This window comes from Tursiops truncatus, chromosome 20 (assembly GCF_011762595.2).
Source record: "Tursiops truncatus isolate mTurTru1 chromosome 20, mTurTru1.mat.Y, whole genome shotgun sequence".
NCBI lineage: Eukaryota > Metazoa > Chordata > Mammalia > Artiodactyla > Delphinidae > Tursiops > Tursiops truncatus.
This window is the reverse complement of record NC_047053.1, coordinates 31,536,693-31,556,110: the sequence shown is the minus strand read 5'-3', so window position 1 is coordinate 31,556,110 and position 19,418 is coordinate 31,536,693. Positions and strand designations below refer to the sequence as shown.

General features: G+C 48.7%; 3 protein-coding genes across 20 annotated transcripts in view; 1 reads left to right on the top strand and 2 right to left on the bottom strand.

The window, feature by feature from the left end:
* GGNBP2 (gametogenetin binding protein 2) overlaps positions 1 to 937 on the bottom strand; it is a 31,413-nt gene extending 30,476 nt beyond the window's left edge. For 3 of the 8 annotated variants that reach the window (XM_033846497.2, XM_019945446.3, XM_073798362.1), the window contains exons 1-2: positions 794 to 935; positions 49 to 235 (exon numbers count right to left, since the gene is read on the bottom strand). In XM_033846497.2, the coding sequence (XP_033702388.1) occupies positions 49 to 141 (93 nt within the window). In that variant the 5' untranslated portion in view covers positions 142 to 235; positions 794 to 935. Of the gene's footprint in view, positions 1 to 48; positions 236 to 793 lie in introns of all 8 variants that reach the window. The other 5 variants (XM_019945443.3, XM_019945445.3, XM_073798363.1 and 2 more) reach the window with 3 other exon arrangements.
* Positions 938 to 6,020: 5,083 nt separating this feature from the next.
* PIGW (phosphatidylinositol glycan anchor biosynthesis class W) lies at positions 6,021 to 10,988 on the bottom strand. 5 transcript variants are annotated; one of them, XM_073798364.1, is made up of 2 exons: positions 10,969 to 10,988; positions 6,021 to 7,883 (listed from the first exon to the last, which is right to left on the bottom strand). In XM_073798364.1, exon 2 carries the CDS (start codon positions 7,869 to 7,871, stop codon positions 6,363 to 6,365), a length of 1,509 nt encoding a protein of 502 aa, XP_073654465.1. In that variant the 5' UTR covers positions 7,872 to 7,883; positions 10,969 to 10,988; the 3' UTR covers positions 6,021 to 6,362. The 5 variants fall into 5 exon arrangements, with proteins under 5 accessions (XP_073654465.1, XP_019800935.1, XP_004311910.1 ...); XM_019945376.3 differs by lacking the exon at positions 10,969 to 10,988 and adding an exon at positions 9,356 to 9,482; XM_004311862.4 differs by lacking the exon at positions 10,969 to 10,988 and adding an exon at positions 8,880 to 9,011.
* Positions 9,538 to 19,418, top strand: part of MYO19 (myosin XIX) — a 35,326-nt gene continuing 25,445 nt past the window's right edge. For 2 of the 7 annotated variants that reach the window (XM_019945373.3, XM_019945372.3), the window contains exons 1-7: positions 9,538 to 9,677; positions 10,331 to 10,487; positions 11,292 to 11,520; positions 11,694 to 11,847; positions 15,258 to 15,396; positions 15,730 to 15,878; positions 17,701 to 17,814. In XM_019945373.3, coding sequence (XP_019800932.1) covers positions 11,836 to 11,847; positions 15,258 to 15,396; positions 15,730 to 15,878; positions 17,701 to 17,814 — 414 coding nt within the window. In that variant the 5' untranslated portion in view covers positions 9,538 to 9,677; positions 10,331 to 10,487; positions 11,292 to 11,520; positions 11,694 to 11,835. Of the gene's footprint in view, positions 9,678 to 9,907; positions 9,928 to 10,330; positions 10,488 to 11,291; positions 11,521 to 11,693; positions 11,848 to 15,257; positions 15,397 to 15,702; positions 15,879 to 17,700; positions 17,815 to 19,418 lie in introns of those variants that run through there. The other 5 variants (XM_019945371.3, XM_019945367.3, XM_073798361.1 and 2 more) reach the window with 4 other exon arrangements.

Below are 19,418 nucleotides of genomic sequence, written 5' to 3'. Positions count from 1 at the left end.
AACAGCTGCCAGGGGAGCGGCGAGCCTGGCCCGGCCCGGCCCGCTCACCGTGAGGGTGTCGTCTATGTAGAGGGGAATCTGCCTCCTCTCGAAGGGGAACTCCTCCTCCCCGTCCCTGCACACTGCCACCAGTCGCGCCATCGTCCCCGACGCTGCCGTTGCCACCGTCACCACCTCCTCCCAGCTGCTGCCGCCGCCGCCGCTCCTGCCGCTGCCGCCTCCTCCCAGCTCCTGCCTGCAACAGCCAAACCCCGCGAGCGTAAGCACCCGCCGCCGCGCAGCACATTCGCCACGGGGGGGAGGGAGAGGAGCAGGAGAGACGGGAGATCTGAGCTGCGTTTCCCATCACCCGATTCCACACGCGCTCAGCCAATCAGCGCCGAGCAACGCCGGGACCCGCCCCCTCGCGCCGCTCTCCCTCCCCACCCCCCACACCCACCCCGCCGGCCTCCAGTCAGGGTCCAAAGGAGAGGCGGAGGGGACCCGCCGGCCCTGGGGCTTCCCTAGCCCGTCAGCGGAGTCCCGGCTCTAGGACCCCACCCCCGGCCTCCGCTCCGCTGCCCGGGGGCCCTCAGCCTCCAGCTGACCCCTTCTCCCCCTTTAAGGGCGAGCCCCGCCCAGTGAGTCCCCTGGGCTGCAGTTGCCCAGCGCGACCCCGCCCCTGGGAGGGGTCGACCCCGCCTCAGCTCTGCGGAGTCCGAGGTGGGAGGCTCAGACCATTTCCTAGCCATTCTCGGAGGAGCCTCCCGGTTCTGACTTTCACCGTTTTCGTGGTCGCCTCCCTGACCCCCACCTCGGCTCCCCGTTACCGGCTGACAAGGCCCGCGTCAGGGCCGGCCTGGGCGGGAGCGCGGCTCCGAATACCGTTTCCTCTCCAGGCTCAGTCAGCCGCTGGCGCCACGGGGAGTGGGGGAGGGAAGGCGGGGGACGTGGGGAGGGAAGGCGGGGGACGTGGGGAGGGTGGGACAGGGAGGGGCCGAGAGCGCCGGGCGGGGGCCCCGCCTCCTCTCGCGAGACTCCAGACCCACGCTCCTGAGTCGCGTTTTTCGAAGCCCTAGCGGAGGCGGTGGGTTGCTCCCCCGGGTGTCTCCAACGCGTTACCGGCACCTTCCACTGAGTCTAGCTACTCAAATAAATACGAAATAGGGCTGCTATGAGGGATGAGTAGGCCTAAACTCAGTCCTCCGCTGCGCGGGCCTGGAAACCGCTCTCCCGAGGGCCGAGGGGCGAAGGGAGCGGAGCCGAAGTGACTCAGGGCCGATCCGAGGGTCGGGGCCCAGTGAGGACTTGGGTAAGTGGGCAGGAGCTGAGGCTTTCCAAATCAGTGAGAGCAAAAGGTGGGAGTGAGGGAGTGGAGACGTGCATCTGGGGGCTAAGGGACAAACTCTGGGTCCTTGACGCCGCTTTCCCTGACCCCCTGATCTACCAGGAGCCCCCCGGATTACTGTTTCCCAGACTCGATTCGCGATCTCGCCGAGGCGGCAGAAAATATTTAAGTGCTGACAGCTTTTCGTTGTCGTTGTTACACTAGAGACAAATAGAAGACTATGTGGAGAGTGGCTTGTGTATGCGTCCTGGGCAGAGAAACTTCTTGGACTGGGTTAATATTAACTTAGAGGCTCAGAAAGGACACTTATTCCCTTGGGCAAAGTGCTGGTGCTGGCCAAAGGCCCTTCCCTCTCACCCTCTCCTGAGAAGCAGAGCTGCTGACAAGCCACAGCGTGCCATCATGTACTCGGTTCCTACCCTGAAGGCTTTGGAGGCCAATATAGTTGTTGGAAAGTATTGTGCCTATGAAAGTCTTCACGATTTTAAGGATCAATACATTTGCTGCTCTTACAACTAACTAATCCTGGTAGAATAGGCTAGAGCTGTGATACTGATCTTTAAAAAGTATTTTGGTCACCACATGAAACCGTAGAGATTCGCAACAAAAAACCTCATAGTGCATGCAACCCCTTAGCCACGTTGACTTAACGACATTGTGTGGTCACTGTTAGGTGAGGTAACATAGTAAACTGGAAGAACCATTGTTCAGTCCCAAAGGTGTGATTATCCAGTAAGTATTTATGTCTTTGGCCATGTTAGGAGAGCAGAACAGTGTATGGTCCTTAGCTTAAATTTAATAGGCATATAGGATGTGCATGTAGGTTCTGACAAGTTAGACTACATAGCCAAAACCTGCACATTTTTAGAGAATCTTGTGTTTTATGTAAAACGCTCCCAAGGAAAAAGAATACTGTGGCTTTTAAGATCTGTAGGTGCTCCTCTAAAGACTATGTCGGTTAATGTGCCTACTTTATACCTTTTAAACTTACTTTGGATGACGGTTGGTAAAGGACATTGAAAATGACAAGTTCAATATATAGGTGCTAACTTTAATAACTTTCATTACTGAGTACACACTGGGTACTAGCAAAGAAAGAGTATTCACCCTGGGGGTTTAAATCTAAGTTAGAAAAGGCATTAAAACCCAGATAAAAAACGTAACAAAACGAGGAGACCAGAACAGTCTCTTTCCATCTGAGATTACTTTCCCTGATTTGGATTTGAGCACACTGCTTAGTATCTTTGGACAATGTTTCACATACTATAGGTATTTAATAAGTACTTATTGTAAGGTTAAAAAGCTAATTTTGCTTGATAAATTGCTCTTTCTCAAGGAGGTAGCCTGGGCGCTACAACTGTGATAAAACCAACATTTGAGGGGAAAATGCTTAGAAAATTACTTCCCTGTAAAACAGTTTTTAGACGTTTTAACTATGTATCTTCATTTTAGAGCAGGCACTCTTTTTCGCTATTGGTCTATTTTCAACTAAGCAAATATAATATTTAGTGCTGCAGCAAATATTTCATGACTAAGTATCTGCCTCAGAGAGCTTACCTTTAATTAACAAAATAAATGATTGCATAAAAAAGCCAGGGGCTTCCCTGGTGGCGCAGTGGTTGAGAGTCTGCCTGCCGATGCAGGGACACGGGTTCGTGCCCCGCTCCGGGAAGATCCCACATGCCGGAACCCCGCTCCGGGAAGATCCCACATGCCGCTGAGCCTGCGCGTCCGGAGCCTGTGCTCCGCAACGGGAGAGGGCACAACAGTGCGAGGCCTGCGTACCGCAAAAAAAAAAAAAAAAAAAAAAAGCCAGTTGTTGCCTTTTTTAAATTTCGATATTGGCAATGTGAAGGGCAAGGGTAAAGAATTTTAAAGGCCAAGAAAGAGTGGGCAATCAACAGCAGAAGATATTTTGCTGGTACCTCGTAAAGAACAGTTGGTGTGATGGAGATGTGGTAAATTATCAGCAAAATACCATTCTTTTTCTTCTCTGGGAGGTCAACAATGTGTGAGAAGCCAAGCACAAAACTCCGACATAAATGAGATATGACTAGTCTCCAAGCTACCTGAGTTTAAAAGAAAAGAAGAATATTGATTTGAAAAAAAAAAAAAAAGAATATTGATTTGTTCCTTATACTCCTATCTTCATAGACTATACACAAATTCCTAGGGAGCAAAGTATGTTTTTGTATAATTTATACAACCTATTGGACAAGGTGCTCAATAAAAATTGTCATTTTCTGAACACAAAGCTATTAATATATATGTGGTAGACATCCCCAGTTTCTAATTGTGTAAAATTAAAGGCATGGGAATGAGTCACTTACTGAAGGTCATAGGATAAGGTCCTAGACTGGATTATATTCTTCCTTTCTTCTCTTTCCCCCTCGCTTCTCTGTCCTCAAAATTGACAGCTGAAAATTCATTAGAATACATACTGTTGTTTTCACTGTAATAACCACATTGTTTTATGTGGTAGCAAAATCAACAGCAGGATGTTATTTAAATTGCCACAGTTGTCCAGATCTGAGTATCTGTGAATTGGGTTTTCTTTTTCATGACCTGACAGTGGGAAGTTGTGTTCTATCTGTCAAAAACAGAGGTACATTTTCCCCACTAAACAAATTTTAAAGGAAAAATAAGATCCACAAGTTAAAATGTAAGCTCCTTGAGGGCTGGATCTTATTTTCTTTTGTCTCCCCCGGGACCTATATCTGGCCTACTGGAACTCAGTAAATCTTTATTGAATGATCTCTTTCTCTTCTATAAAATCAAGTCAGAATGGTCTTTTTTTTCCTTATTAATTTCTGTTTCTATTAATGCAATTTCATTAGCTTTCTCTTACATGACTTCCCTAACTGGAGGTGGAATAAACACACAGTACATTTCATTCTTAGTTGTGATTCAATGTCTGTAACTGGGAGACAAACTTACTGAGAGATATTTAAGACCTAGGACAAGAAGCAGCAGACCAATTAGACACATGCTCATTGTCATCAAATACTTTAAATTACTATTTTTTTAATGAGAGGACAATATGGTTAGAGCCTCTCAGCCTCCTATGAATGCTTTGAACAGGTAAGTTGTAGGATATTAGCACTGTGACATAGCAGGAAAACCAATCACCTTTCCTAGTCATGCTTAATTTACACACTATAATCTTATTGATTAAATTTCAAGGTTTTTTTTTTTCAGTCTTTATTGAATTCGTTACAATATTGCTTCTGTTTTACATTTTTGTTTTTTTGGCCCTGAGGCATGTGGGATCCTAACTCCCTGACCAGGGACTGAACCCACACCCACTGCATTGAAATTCGAAGGCTTAACCATCGGACTGCCAGGGAAGTCCCTCAAGTTTTCCTTTTTTTTTTTTGCCGTACGCGGGCCTCTCACTGTTGTGGCCTCTCCCATTGCAGAGCACAGGCTCCGCACGCGCAGGCCCAGCGGCCATGGCTCACGGGCCCAGCTGCTCCGCTGCATGTGGGATCTTCCCAGACCGGGGCACGAACCCGTGTCCTCTGCATCGGCAGGCAGACTCTCAACCACTGTGCCACCAGGGAAGCCCCAAGTCTTCCTTTTTAATTGAAAATAAAATCTGACTTTTGTTTTTATAGCTATATAACTGTTCAAAAGACTGATTTTTTTAGGGGGAAACTTCTTTTAATAATAGATTACCTCCAAATATAACTGATTGTAGTTAGCAAGGATAAAATGCCACATAAGTACCAAATTAGCCATCATCAATGTAACAAATTGAAGTAAACTAATTAGTATAATAGTCATATTTGCTGTTTACCCCCACCCTTACCAGCATATGCCCCTCTAGTCCGTAGACACACAAACACTAACTCCTCGTCCCATCCATCAGCTCTAGCTCAAAAAATACCATCTGTGGGGAAAAACTTTCTTGACTCTACTGTAAAGTCAATTCTTGATTTGACACTCTTGGCAACCTATACTTCATGACTTAACATAGTTTATAACAGTTGTTTAATGTGTTTCCCCCATTAGATTGCAGGATCCAAGATATCAGGAAATTTTTGCTTATCATCCCTAGCAGAAAGTAGGCTAAAAAAATGACTAGTTTTGCCTTGAGGCAACAGCTTTGTCTCAAGGCAAAACTATTGTCTCATTAATTATGAAGTATATAAACCACAACAAATAATTCCATCTATTCTATGGAGGATTTAACTGTTTTCTGACTTTATAAGTATTTGATTTTAAACATTTGCTTTCTTATACTGAGGTTTCTTAAAGACTAAAATTGAGCAGTAGTGTTGACAGTTCCACAACTGAGATTTTAATGTAAATGTTATAAAATACATACAATAAAAAATACAGAATAATAGGTGATATAAGATGGAAAGTAGGGGCTTCCCTGGGGGCGCAGTGGTTAGGAATCTGCCTGCCAATACAGGGGACACGGGTTCAAGCCCTGGTCCAGAAAGATCCCACAGGCCACGGAGCAACTAAGCCCGTGCACCACAACTACTGAGCCTGCGCTCTAGAGCCCGCGTGCCACAACTACTGAGCCCGTGAGCCACACAACTACCGAAGCCTGTGCGCCTAGAGCCCGTGCTCCGCAACAAGGGAAGCCACCGCAGTGAGAAGCCCGTGCACCGCAACGAAGAGTAGCCCCCGCTCACCACAACTAGAGAAAGCCCGTGTGCAACAATGAAGACCCAACACAGCCCAAAATAAAATAAATTTATTTAAAAAAAAAAAAGATGGAAAGTAAAAATCCTCCTCCTCACCCTCCAATCTTCCAGTATCACAACTGTAAACACAACAGTTTCTTTAAAATACTGAAATTTATAAATATTCTAACAAGTCAAGAGGCTTTGTTTCTTCTGTATTGGTTTGTTTTACATGGTGTTGAGATACATTTAAAATATTAAGCATCACTACTGTTAGAGTAGGAATGAAAATTTTATAATAAAATACACTTAACACTGAGTTGCCAAAAGCCCATTTTGTATTTATTCTTCCTCATTAAAATAATATTGCTCAAAACATATACTACCTGTACTGATCACCAAAATTTTACCGTCTTATCTTGCAAGTGCAGCACATATATAACTAAGCAGTTGGTAAACATGTAGAGATTGAGTACAAATAAGGCCCACAAGGTACTGCTGTGTAATGTATCTACCAACAGGTTGACTAGGCCAGTTGTTACATTTGACAGCAAGAAAAAAATTAACTGGTTTCTGTTCATTGCTGTGATTAAACAAAGAGTGGGTTCCTTTCTTTCAGCTTCAGAGACTAGAGATTCTGAATACTTTCTATTTGCAGCAGGTGACTGGATAATTTTCCAAGAACATGGTACTGTTGCCCCTTTAATTAGAAATTTGGCAAAATTCAAAATTATATCACCCAGTAATAAACTACTAAGAAGGATCAGGCAAGAAGCAACTATCCAAATACAAAAGGCTAAATTGGCCATTCTTCGAGATGCTACTTCTACATTTACCTGAACTATGTAAAGAGATATGAAGAAGCCAATAGCTGTCAATAGAATACAACATGCTACTTTTATCCAGTCTTTGATATGTGATCTTTTTTTAAGTACGTATGATCCTGTTTGAACACCAGCCATGTGTATTGCCACATACCCCAAGGTAGAGCTTATTCCTTCTCGGTTGGCATTTAATAAACCAACCCTTGTGCCACTGCCATCACTGCCATACAAGATTAACCTTTTCAGTGGGGTAAAATCAAGGGCTAACTGGTAGAATACAGTAATGCTGATAGCCACAATCCAGGATTTATTTAGGGGAAAAATAATCAAAAGCAGTGATGTTATCAATTTCACAACTATTAAGGTAAAGAAAAAATTCCAGTGAACTCCATACTCAGTTAAATGTTCCTGATAGCCTATGGATTTTATAATGACTAATCGTCCCACTCCTAGGAAGACTAATGGCCAAACAGAGTACAATGACTTTGTAAGATAAAGTCTGGACCCTTTTGTATATTTTCTCCTAACCTCTGGACAAACCATTGCAGTCCCAAAAATAAAGCCTCCTACTCCAAAATCCATTGCTCCTGTCCCATAGAGCTCGGTTTTGGCAAATCTTCTGGGAAAAAGAGGGAAGTCCACAGCCAAAATGGCAACAGCAGTAAATGCACTGTTAATTACACGGAAACAGGAGATGGCTGGAATGTATTCTGATTCTATACTGATTTTCAAGAATTTTTCAAGGATTTTCCCGACAGGCATTCTGGCATAGCAAGTTCTCCTGCAGTATGTTTCATAGAGCAGCCCTGCCCCAAAGATAATTACAATGAGATACTCAAGGAGGACAAATGAAGCGAAAATGGTCAAAGTGGTCACCAGGGGAACTATTAGGAAAGCAAAGTCAATGAAGAATCGAGTTCTCCAGGTATGTGAAGAACAACATAAGTGCTGTGAGACAATGATCAGGAGCCCTCTACACAGGATACAGAGTGCAGGTAAGCACAAGCCCTCGGTGATTTCCAGCACGCTCGTTCCATTGTGGTTACTGACAAAAGCTTCCTTCATCTGCTTTTGAGACATTTTTTCTTCTTCCTGTGAAAACAAGAGCAAAGGGATGGGGCTAATCTGGCAGTCCAGTAGTTAAAGACTCTTTGCTTCCACTGCAGGGGGCACGGGTTTGATCCCTGGTAGGAGAACTAAGATGCATTTGTGGAAAGCAACGTTCCTGTGGAACTGGCATATATATGTACATGACTTGGTAATTTGCATAAATATGCACCTGACTTGATTTTACTCTTATTCCTGAGTTTCGGAGCAGAACCTAGGACTTGCGATTCCCCTTACAAGGACTGCTGGAAGAAGCCTAACACTAATATCTGAGGATAAGAATGTCATACTAATAGTATGAAATTACTGGTTAAAATGTTTTAGCTATTCTCAGTATAAGACAGACTCACAAAGAAAGTGAATTTGAGATACATAACCTGAGAGTGGACTCACGGTAGGATAGAAATTCCTACTACAAAGCATGTAAAGGTCATGAAGATAATATAATGAAAATTGAATATACCTCACTAATGATTTAGAGTCAAATCTGAGACGGGAGGAGAAGAGGGACAGGGAAAGAGAAGGTATTTAAGTATACTTTGGAGTTGGGGGCCCGGGTTTCTGTCCTGAGCCTCTCTGAACCTCCTGCCTCTAGTACAAAATGCGAATCCTCCAGTTATCTCCTGAGCCCCAGGCTACTCCTTACCTCATTTACAGGTTAAGGTGTAGGTAGGTAGAATGGATGCTAATCGTGGAGGAGGAGTAGGGGCCGTAAAGTACACACTAGTGTTAATTGTTTTAAAGGGATATAAAACACCTCTCTGCCACATATCCATGTCTGAAACGTGGCACCTGGGAAGAACACATTTGTTGGCCAAACAAGAACCATATTGAATAAAAGAATGCATGCATGCGTAATGGCCTATCTGGGCCCAGCAGCATTACCTCCCGAGAACAAATCGATCCAAACCTGCTGGCCTTTAAAAATAAAAGAGCGCTTTTCCCGACAGACACGCGCCCCGGCCGCGCCGGCCGTTATACCTCACGTGTTCCTGGTGGTCTCTGCGCCCAGAGGTAGAGGGACCCGTAAGAGTGCCGGGGCACGGGATACCCCCGCAAGGGCGGGACACGCGCGAGCCAGCCGCTTCCGCCTCCCGAACAGCGCTTCCGGCCGACGCCGGGCGGCCTGCGTTTCTGGGCCGGCCCCCCGCGCGCGTCCCCGCCCACGAGGGTGCGCGTTTCCCACGCCCTGCAGGCTCCCCGTGCGCGTCCTTCCCTGTCAAGGGCTTGCCCAGCCCAGGTGTTCTCGGGCCTTGGCCTCCGGCAGGTCGGTAAGACGAGCTCGGGCGGGAAAGGCGCTTCCCGCACCTCACTATTGGCCCTCAGACCCCACGGCGAGGCCTCGTCAGTGGGGGGTGGGGGTGGCCAGGGCGCCTGGTCTCCCTACGGCGAGACCCACAGCCCCGTGAGGTCCCGGAGGCCCTGAAGCCCTCCCTCCCTTCTCTTCTGCATCTTACCCCAGGTTCTCAGAATATTTTGTCCTGGAGCAAGCCCCCAACTCCGGATGCCGGCGCCCCGGACGAGCCACGTGCGCCCCGCGCAGCGAGTGCGCGCCCCGCCCCAAGGGAGGAGCGTGCCGGCTCCCAGGCACTTGGCCCCAGCTGCAGCCCGCGGCTGCGACCCGGCGTTCCCTGCTTTTCCTCCTCTCCGGCTGGCTCCTGACCCCGCCTCCGCCCTCCCCTACCCGGGCTCTTCCCGCCGCCTCACCGGGCCCGCCCGTCTGCCTTTCCAGTCTGGCCGGCGGGGGCCGCACGCTGGGCGGCTCAGGCCGTGGGACCGGTGAGTGCCACCCCCAGCCGGGTCCGAAGCCCTTTGCGTGCCCGAAGGGACAGGGGAGGCCGGTGGGCCCCCGCGGCGCTGGGGAAGAAGGGGGGCGTCTCTCCCTCCCCTTTCCAAAGCGCCGTTTCCCTTCGCCTTTTCTTTTTGACCCTCTCGTATCCCAGGAAGAGGTAGCCCAGCTCTTTGCCTTTTTCCAGAACAAGAACCTTTCATAGTCAATCACCACCGAGCCGGCAGGAGGCGGCCCGGGGTAGGGGAAAGGTCCCGCTCCTCTCCTCTCCTTGGCTAGGGACCTGGGAGGGGGCGGCTGGCCCCGGGAGGCGTCGGGGCAGCCGTGCCCTTGGCTGGGGTCACGTCCACCTTCCCAGGAAGGACATACTGTCCCCGTGCCAGGTGCTTCCGGAGCGGCATCCCAGCCCTGGGCCCGGCGGGCACCTCGCGGGGACAAGGAGTGTCCGTTCCCGCCGGGAACCTGGGGGCGGGGCTCCCAGGACCCTTACCCTGCTCTTCTTGTCTGCCCTCCCACTGTCGTCTGAGCCGAGGAGAACCGGAGGCTGGAGGGGAGGAGGGACGGGGAGAGCTGTTGTTCAGGTTGCCACCTGCCCTGACTAGGGGTTTTCATCTATTCATTACCGTCTCCCTCCTGCCCACAGTGGTCACTCCCTTACCAGAAATTCTTGGCTGGTAATCGCGAAGCCGACAGGGAGCAAGAGCTGGGAGAACTGGAGAAAACCGCTCTAATCTGACTTGATTCTGGCAAGAAGTGGACCCTGCGTCATAATAACCAGCATTTGCAAAGCGGTCTCAGAGGTACTATCCCATTTGATCCTTAACTCAGCATTGTGAGGTCTGGGTATTAGTAGTCCTTTTTGCAAATGAGGGAACGGAATAAGGCTGCTTTTGAGGGGTTGTGGGCTTTGGATTCTAACCCTACAATCTGTTGTGTTCCCCCCTGATCCTCTCTCTTAAGATGAGCTTCTAGTTGAGGGAACTTTGTTGGCCTTGAGTCTCTGGAGCCCTCTGCATGGCTGTCCCCTGGATGGGGTCCAGCCAGTGTCCAGGGTGAATGTGTCCACCACAGTCCTGATGCCCTCTTCTGCCTGAATTGTCGTTTTCCCAGTTTCCATGGCAGCCCCTATCCCTGAGGTCTTTCAAAGGCTGGATGTATTCAGGGGCTCAAGAAAGTCTCCACCAAGGTCAATTCATTACTGACACCCCTCATTCTCATCCTCATCCTTCCTTGCTGGGGAGGTGTGAAGCCTGGGAAATTCCAAGTCTGTGAGTCACTTACAGTTTTTCAGAGATTGGCCTAAGCCCAGCTTCACAACACCGGCTCTCTCGGACGGGTTCCCCTCCTCTGAAATCTTCGCCTTCTTAAAGTTGACACTGAACTGTTCCACTTGATTAGTGCTCCCAAATGGATCCTCCATCCTTAGTACTAACAATATTTCCCCTCTGAATGAATATTCGGAGTTGTACTTTGTAGGGTGCTTTCACCTGGTTGCCCTTCACAGCCACTCCTTGTGAGGTAGACAAGATGAGGAATGAAGGTGCGTGGGGAAGGTGTGATGGCTTACCAGTGAAGTACTGAGCTGTGGCTTCCGTCCCACACAGCAACTTTCCTGGAACATCAAAAGTTGACTCCAGCCTCCCTGCCCCACTGACTACTGACGGTACTAAGACAGGACATTTCTGTGTGCTGGAGAGGATAGGGCACGAGGCATCTCTGTCTTCCGGTGTCCTCATCCTGCATGGCACGCTGACTCAGAAGATTTGCAGCCCCACCTCACACCCCGTAGTCAAACTGGCCCTGAAGGAGCCCAGGGCGCCTCTGGAGGCTCCTGTAAGTTTCCCCTGTTCCCTCATCGGCAGGGGGCGGCACAGACTCTCCCTCTCTGCCCAGGCTCACCCGGGTTCTCATTTTGGTTCTTCCCGTTTGGTGTGAGGAGCAGGAGTGAGTCACCCTGGAGAAGCCATCACCTGTGTGTGCCCCTTGTCTTCCCTCTCATGCCACAGGCTCTAGGGTGATTCGTCTCAGAGATTCCTCAAGAACTGAGCCCTTTGCAGGACTCATGCCCCAGCCTGTGCCCCCATGACCAGGTGGATAGCACTCCTTGTGCCTGCGACCCAGAACCCTGGCTGACCACATTGAAGCAGGATGCTCCAGCAGGTAAACCCTCACCCTTCGATAACCCTGGCCCTCAGGCACCTCCGCATCTTTCATTTACCTGAATGAAGCTTCCACTGCTCTGACCTGGAAAGAAGGGAAAGACCCCTTAAAGGTCTTTCTTCTTTTCTGTCTTCAGATAGTCATTCCAGTGCCTTTCACCTGTTTCCAAGAAGCTCTTCCTGATACCTAATTTGAATCTCCCCTGTTGTGGTTTTTAGCTCTTTTCCCTGGGATGGGTAAGATAGGCTGGGTGAGGGAATCCTTAGGGCGTTTTGGTGACCTTACAAGCCTGAGCTGGTGAGGGAGTCCTGAGAGATGTCCCTCACAGCCTGAGTTATCCAGGCAAGGAAGGCTGTGGCCTCCAAGAGGAGGTGTTCCTTGAAGCTGAGCCTTAAAGAATAAGTAGGAATTGGGACTTCCCTGGCAGTCCAGTGGTTAAGACTCCGCCCTCCCACTGCAGGGGGCACGGGTTCAATCCCTGGTTGGGGAACTAAGGTCCTGCGTGACATGCAGTGTGGCAAAAAAAAAAAAAAAGTAGGAATTAGCCAGGTGGAGAAGGAAATAAGCAGTCCAGGCCAAGAGGTCAGCCTGTGCAAAAATGTGAGAGAAGAGGACCTATGTGGAAATATACAAGAATTCTGATGAATGGATCATGGAGTCCACGGTGGGTTGCTGTAGGGACTTGAAACCTGCCCTTACTCCAGGCCTCAGCCTCTGAAAGGCTTCTATGGCCCCCATCCTGCCCTTCACTGTGGAGCCCTATCTCATACCCATATCATCCTTCACATGCACCTCTTGGTCCAAAGACAATGCCAGTAGATACTTGCTGAATTTGTATTTACTGAGTGTTGCCACTGGCCTGAGGCAGATGATTCCTGCCCTTTAGGAGATCACGGTCTAGTGGAGTCCTAGGCAGGTAAGGCAGGATAACTGAGAGTGAGGTCAGCCAGCCTCAAGGGAGTCATGGTAGACTCTGCTACTTGACCTTCTCCCAGCCTTTTGGCTGATGAAACAGGCTTGAAGGCTGGAGAGAAGCATGCAGGACAGTCATCTGCTCTGGGCTTTTTTTATTGTCCATTTTTGACTCATTTCTTATTTAAAGGGCAGTAACATTTATCGTAACTGTACTAGCAGCTGCTCTGTGTTGAGCCCTTGCTGTATAGTAGGCACTGTACTAAGCATTTTACACATATAATTTTGCTTAGTCCTTGAGAAAGATACCATATTATATATATAGTGCTATTATATCCCCATTTTGGAGATAAGGCTCAGAGCAGTTAAGTGACTTATTCAAGGTCAAGTTCATTATAAGCAATGTGGGAAATATAGGTAAGCAAAAAGAACATTGAAGTTACCCATAATTGTACTGCCCAGAGATAACCGACATTTCAGAGAATATCCTAGATTTTTTTCCCTAAATATGTATTTTTAAAATATTTAAAGGTATCATTCTCTTTGTAATCTGCTTTATTCCATTGTAAAGATGTACAATAATTTAAGCTACTATTTGGACATTTGGGTTATTTTCAATTGTTTTGCAGTTGTAAATGTCTATATATATACTGAACATTTTTATGACCTTTGCATAGGATCATGTTCTAGAAGAAGAATTGCAGGCTTAAGGGACATACGTAGTTTTAAGGCCTTTAATATGTTATTGCCTAATTAGAAGGACTGCTTTTAACAAAATTATATTATAATAGCTAACTTTTGGTGGAAGAGACCAGATGCCTTTCCTAAATACTTTATGTGCTTGTTAGCATCTATGAGGTAGATGCTACCACCATTCCCATTTTACAGATGAGGAAAATTGAGGCACAAAGAGATTAAGAAACTTACACAAGATTATACAGCTAGGAAGTGGTAGAATCAGGATTCAAACCCAGGCAATCTAGCTTTCAAGTCCAAGTCAAGGACCATGATACTCAGCTGCCTCTCTGGAAGGATAAGAGCTGTTCATAAATTATGGATGAGGGACTTCCCTGGTGGTGCAGTGGTTAAGAATCCGCCTGCCAAAAAAAAAAAAAAAAAAAAAGAATCCACCTGCCAGTGCAGGGGCATGGGTTCAATCCCTGGTCCAGGAAGATCCCACATGCCGTGGAGCAACTAAGCCCGTGCGCCACAACTACTGAGCCCGCATGCTGCAACTACCGAAGCCCACGCGCCTAGAGCCCGTGCTCCACAACAAGAGAAGCCACCGCAGTGAGAAGCCCGTGCACCGCAACGAAGAGTAGCCCCCACTCACTGCAACTAGAGAAAGGCCGCGCGCAGCAACAAAGGCCCAGCGCGGCCAAAAAAAAAAGCAAAAAAAAAAAAAAAATTATGGATGGCTTTGTGAGTGATTTTCTTTTTTCCCGTAGAGCAGAGGGATTCGCATAGACCCAGTCATGCTCTGACCTTGGCAGTTATCCTGGAGGCCAAGAGCCTGCTTTGTACATTCATCATCGTGGGCCCAAGTTCAGAGAACAAGCAACATCTTTGGAAAGAAACTATTACTGGGCCTCTCAAATGACACTTGCCTCCTTGGCTTGAGGGTTTGAACTCTAAGGTTAAGTAGTATCATTAGAAACCCACACATGTTATATCACGGACCCCTTCCTCCAGAAGCAGATTTCAGCCAAGTTACTGTCTTCTTTTATTACTCACACCATCTTTCCTGCAGCCCCCAGAGAGAAAAGAGGAGCAATGGGATCACAGGAGGAAAACAGGGAGAGGAAACATTTGGAAAGTGTTGGCATCGAGGATGGGCAAGGGAGAGGGAGAAAGGGCCACTTCCCCTTGGTGCTCGTTCTTGGCCTCATCTGACTTCTGAGCCAGGCTTCTTCTCAAGTAGACCAGGGCAGCAGGAGCTAATTAATTAACCAGGCTAAATTTAAGCCCCAAGAGGCAGCTGCTGAAGGCATGGGGCTACCTCATAGCTGAGTTTTCATCTCAAGCTGAGTGGTCTCTTTCAAAAAAGGGCCAAACCATGGTTCTTTTCCTTTGCAGTTCTCCTGTAGCAGCCCCCCACCTTGGGCCCCACCCCTGCCAGCCCAGTAATGCTGGTAGCTGGCCTGGCTAGAGGCTGGAACTCATGGCAGAGGAGAGGGGACAGCATTTATTGATTTACTGAGTACATGTTATGTGGCAGGCACTTGACTAAGTGCTTTGTATATGTCTTCTTATTTTTCTTCCAAATAGCCCTGTGAATTGATTTTATTTTTCCTAATTTACAAATAAAGAAGCTGTGGCTCAGAGAGGTTAAGTAACTTACCGAGTCTCACAGGCCTAGTAAGTGGCAGAGCTGAAGTTTGAACAACCAGGCTATGATACTAGAGGCCTGTTCTCTTTCTGCTGTACAGGCCCCCACCCTTATGTAGCTGCCAGCTGGTCTGAGTCCCAGCTCTCCTGGCCCTGTTACTCCCTCCCAGGTTAATGGCCACAGTTCAGGCTCTGATGCCCACGGCGGGGAATCCCTCAGAGAAGATTTGCAGGAGTTCCTGGGCGGGGAGGCCCCGCTGCACCAGCTGGATGACCTCACCAAGGTGAATCCTGTGACGCTGGAGACAGGTATGGGCCCCCCCTCTCCTCGAGTGTGCCGTCTCCAGTGGGTGGAGGTGTGATGAGGGTATTCAGCACTGCTGCCCCTGGCCAGACTAAGGCAGGCAGGACTCCTGACCTGGAGCCAGACCTCTGCCTGGCAGCTGCCCCCGGGCTCCCTAGTGCAGCCTTTGCTCCAGATGTGGGGCTCGGCTTAATTAGATCTTGTACCTACTCTTCAGGGAGCTGCTGGGATCTAATGGCTCTTGGCTAATTGCAGAGGGAGCGCTGTTAGGCGGGTGTTTGCATGTGCAGTTATGTCTCCATTTGAGCCAGAGTTTGCTAAAGGCACCTCTGCCTCAGTCCTGAGGTGTCTGCAGGCCCGGTACATGGCAGACACGTTCTACACCAGCGCTGGCTGCACCCTGGTGGCTCTGAACCCCTTCAAGCCCATCCCTCAGCTCTATTCACCAGAGCTGATGCAAGAGTACCACGCTGCTCCTCAGCCCCAGGTAAGACTCACCGCTGCCTGTGGCCTCAGGGCTCCCCCTCCTCCCCTAGGCTACCCTGTCCTTATCCATGTATTCACCAGCCAGGTAGTCATTCAGAGTCTACTGGTGCCATGGCCCTGCCCACCAGGAGCTCACAGAAGTTTGGACATATACCAGTAGGTGCAAAGTTGGAGATAAATATTTGTTCAACTGATTTTGGAACTTAAAATAGGGACATAGGACAGGTGATTTTTATTTTCTTTGTAAGTTTATTAGTAGGAAAGAATTTATAAGGGTACATTTGTGTATTTAACAAACCACTCTTTTGGGAAAAGGATAAAATGACATGTGATAAGGATTGCCCTAAAAAATTCAGCACATGTTCATCTCCACTGATTGGAATACCAAGTAACTTCTTTTTTATATAAATTTTATTTATTTATTTATTTATTTATTTTTGGCTGTGTTGGGTCTTCGTTGCTGTGCGCGGGCTTTCTCTGGTTGTGGCGAGCGGGGGCTTCTCTTTGTTGCGATGCGCGGGCTTCTCGTTGCGGTGGCTTCTCTTGTTGCGGAGCATGGGCTCTAGGCTTGTGGGCTCAGTAGCTGTGGCTCGCGGGCTCTAGAGCACAGGCTCAGTAGTTGTGGCGCACGGGCTTAGTTGCTCCGCGGCATGTGGGATCTTCCCGGGCCAGGGCTTGAACCCGTGTCCCCTGCATTGGCGGGCAGATTCTTAACCACTGCACCACCAGGGAAGTCTGCCAAGTAACTTCTTGTGGCGGTGAGGATGGAGCTGGTGCGGCAGGGAATAGACCAGTTGATGTTAAAGTGCAGGGAGAAGCAAGAGCAGACTTGCTGGCCAGAGGGAGGTATTGCAGAGAGGCAGGAGATGAGATAAGCCAGGACTGTTGAAGGGTCTGATGCACCATAGCAGGCAGAGTGTCCACAGAGGTTCTTTATCAGGCGTGGGGGTGGGGCTGTGAACAGAGCCGACTGTGGGGATAATTACCTTGGAAGCTGGGGGAGTTGGGTTCAGGAAAGTGAGACAGGAGACAGAGAACAGTTGGAGGCTTTGTAACAGTCCAGGTGGGAGGTGGATGGGGTGAGGGCAGGGGAGAGAGAGGGACGGTTCTGACACCATCCAGAGTGATGTCCTATCAGTCATTCCTGGCCAGGTGGTGCTGCGTGGGCTGTGCGTTGTGCAGGTTGCCTGGCTCACGTGTGGTTAGCGTACAAGTGGAAGCCAGGAGAGGCCTGGCCAGAGAGCCCATATCTGACCGACTCTCTGCTTCCTCAAAGGCAAAGCCATGTCCTGGTCCCCTCTGTTTCCTCAGTGCCCAGCACATTGAGGGCAATTAATACTCGTTGATGGAAAGGAGAACAGTGACTTTGGAATTCAAATCACATGGCTGCACTTATTTGCTGTGGGGACTTGAGAAGGTTATTTAACCTGTCTGAACCTCAGATTTCTCATCTATAAAATATAGTTAGCTATCCAACTAATGTACAGACTTCTTAGGCAATACCTTGTAAGAAAGTTCTTGTAAATTGCAAAGTACAATAACATAAAATAATAAATAGCAGAATAAGACTGTTGAGGTAAGATAAGATGGGAGGATAAAGTGTTAATGTCATAGACTGGTCAAGGCCAGCACTGCTTCCAAACCGAGAGAAGATGAATGGGTAAAGCCCACAGTTGGGCTAACATTGTTACTTCCAGGAAATTTTTCTAGACAAAGCCTCTGCCACTGCTGTGGGCAGGCTCCCCATCTCAGCCGTCATTGGATCAACCACTCCTTGAAGATAGGCGTTTGCTCACATGACCTTTCACCCCTTGATGTTTCAGAAACTGAAGCCCCACATCTTCACTGTGGGTGAACAGACCTACAGGAATGTCAAGAGTCTGATGGAGCCAGTCAACCAGTCTATTGTCGTCAGTGGAGAGAGTGGTGCCGGGAAGGTAAGAGGGCCTCTTTCCCACCCTGTCAACTTCGTGACTGGCTGGACGGGCAGGGAGGCAGAGGAGGTCACTCCTCTTGGATTCAGTGTGCAGCAGTGGGCGGGAGCTGGGCAGGAAGTCAAGAGGCAGGGTTCTAGTCCAGGCTCTTCCACCGGCTCTGCTGTAACCCTGGGTGAGATTCTTTTTTCTCTGAGCCTTCATTTTCTCATTGAAGGACTCTCTCAGCTCTGACACCATTGGAAACAAAAGTCAGCTGTTGGGGGGTTCCATCATAGTGCTTAAGAGCACATCAGAAAGATATTTAGCTTTTGCAAACCTCATTTCTTTCGCGTGTAAAATGGCAGGGAGGGAAAGACCAACACGTAACTCATGGGACTTCTGTGAGAGTTAAATGAACTAGTGTGCATAAGGCACTTGGTGGCATGCTGGGCACGTGGAAGCACTTCTCCAAAAGTAGTTAGGGTTCCAATAAGGAAGTAGCCCACCTGCATCTCTGGGTTGCCCTTGATGGCAAGGGCAGTGCATTGGGCCAGCTGTGGGGAACGACAGAATCTCCTGATGTGGTCATGTGGTCCCTAGGTGGCAAAATCTTAATAGGTGAGACAGAATGTTGTACGAGGATGAGTGAGGAGTTGCACGGCTTGTCAGAGGAGGCCGCTGGCCCAGGCCTCGCCACCTTCTCATCGAGCCTCACCAGCCACCCCACCCCTTCCTCAGCATTACCTTCACAAGGGATTCTTTAGACCATAAACCCCCTCTGCCTACACTCACATGTGAAAGCATTGCTGAGCACTGAGCACCTGCCAGGTTCTAGGCTCTGGGCTAGCCAGTAAGGAGTGGCAAGGGGAGGAACAGAGGAAAAATGCAACGTCTGGCTTTCAGGGGTCTCTTAGCTCACTGGGAAAGACAGACAAGGAAACAGATGGAGACAGCAAACTTTAGGGATGAGGGCTAGGACTTGGGTGAAGAGGGGATCTTTGAGAGCTATATCAAGGTCGCCGGTGTAGTGGGCTGATGCCCAGCTCCTGGATGAGCCCATTGTCCTCCAGAATTGCTCTGGGCAGCTGAGGCTGGACCTGGCCCTAGACCCGTGCAACCAGAGCTCAGTAACCCTTTATTGAACAGCCACTGTGGTCGTGGGCTGGGCCTGGTATCCTTTTCAATTTTAATTAATTAATTTATTTATTATTATTATTATTTTTTTTGCTGTACGTGGGCCTCTTACTGTTGTGGCCTCTCCCGTTGCGGAGCACAGGCTCCGGACGCACAGGCTCGGTGGCCATGGCTCACGGGCCTAGCCGCTCCACGGCATGTGGGATCTTCCCGGACCGGGGCACGAACCCATGTCCCCTGCATCGGCAGGCGGACTCTCAACCACTGCCCCACCAGGGAAGCCCTAATTTATTTTTGAAAAATAGTAACATAGTGACATAGCTCAAAAATCAAGCAATACTACAAGGCTTACATAAAAAAACAGCAACCCTGCCCCACATCTCTCAGCCCTATGCTTTCACATCTTTTAGCAGTTTGTTTGGGTGTCTCCATCCATATTTCTAAACAACATGTTTATATTATTAGTTATTGATTTTTCAATTTTGACCTTA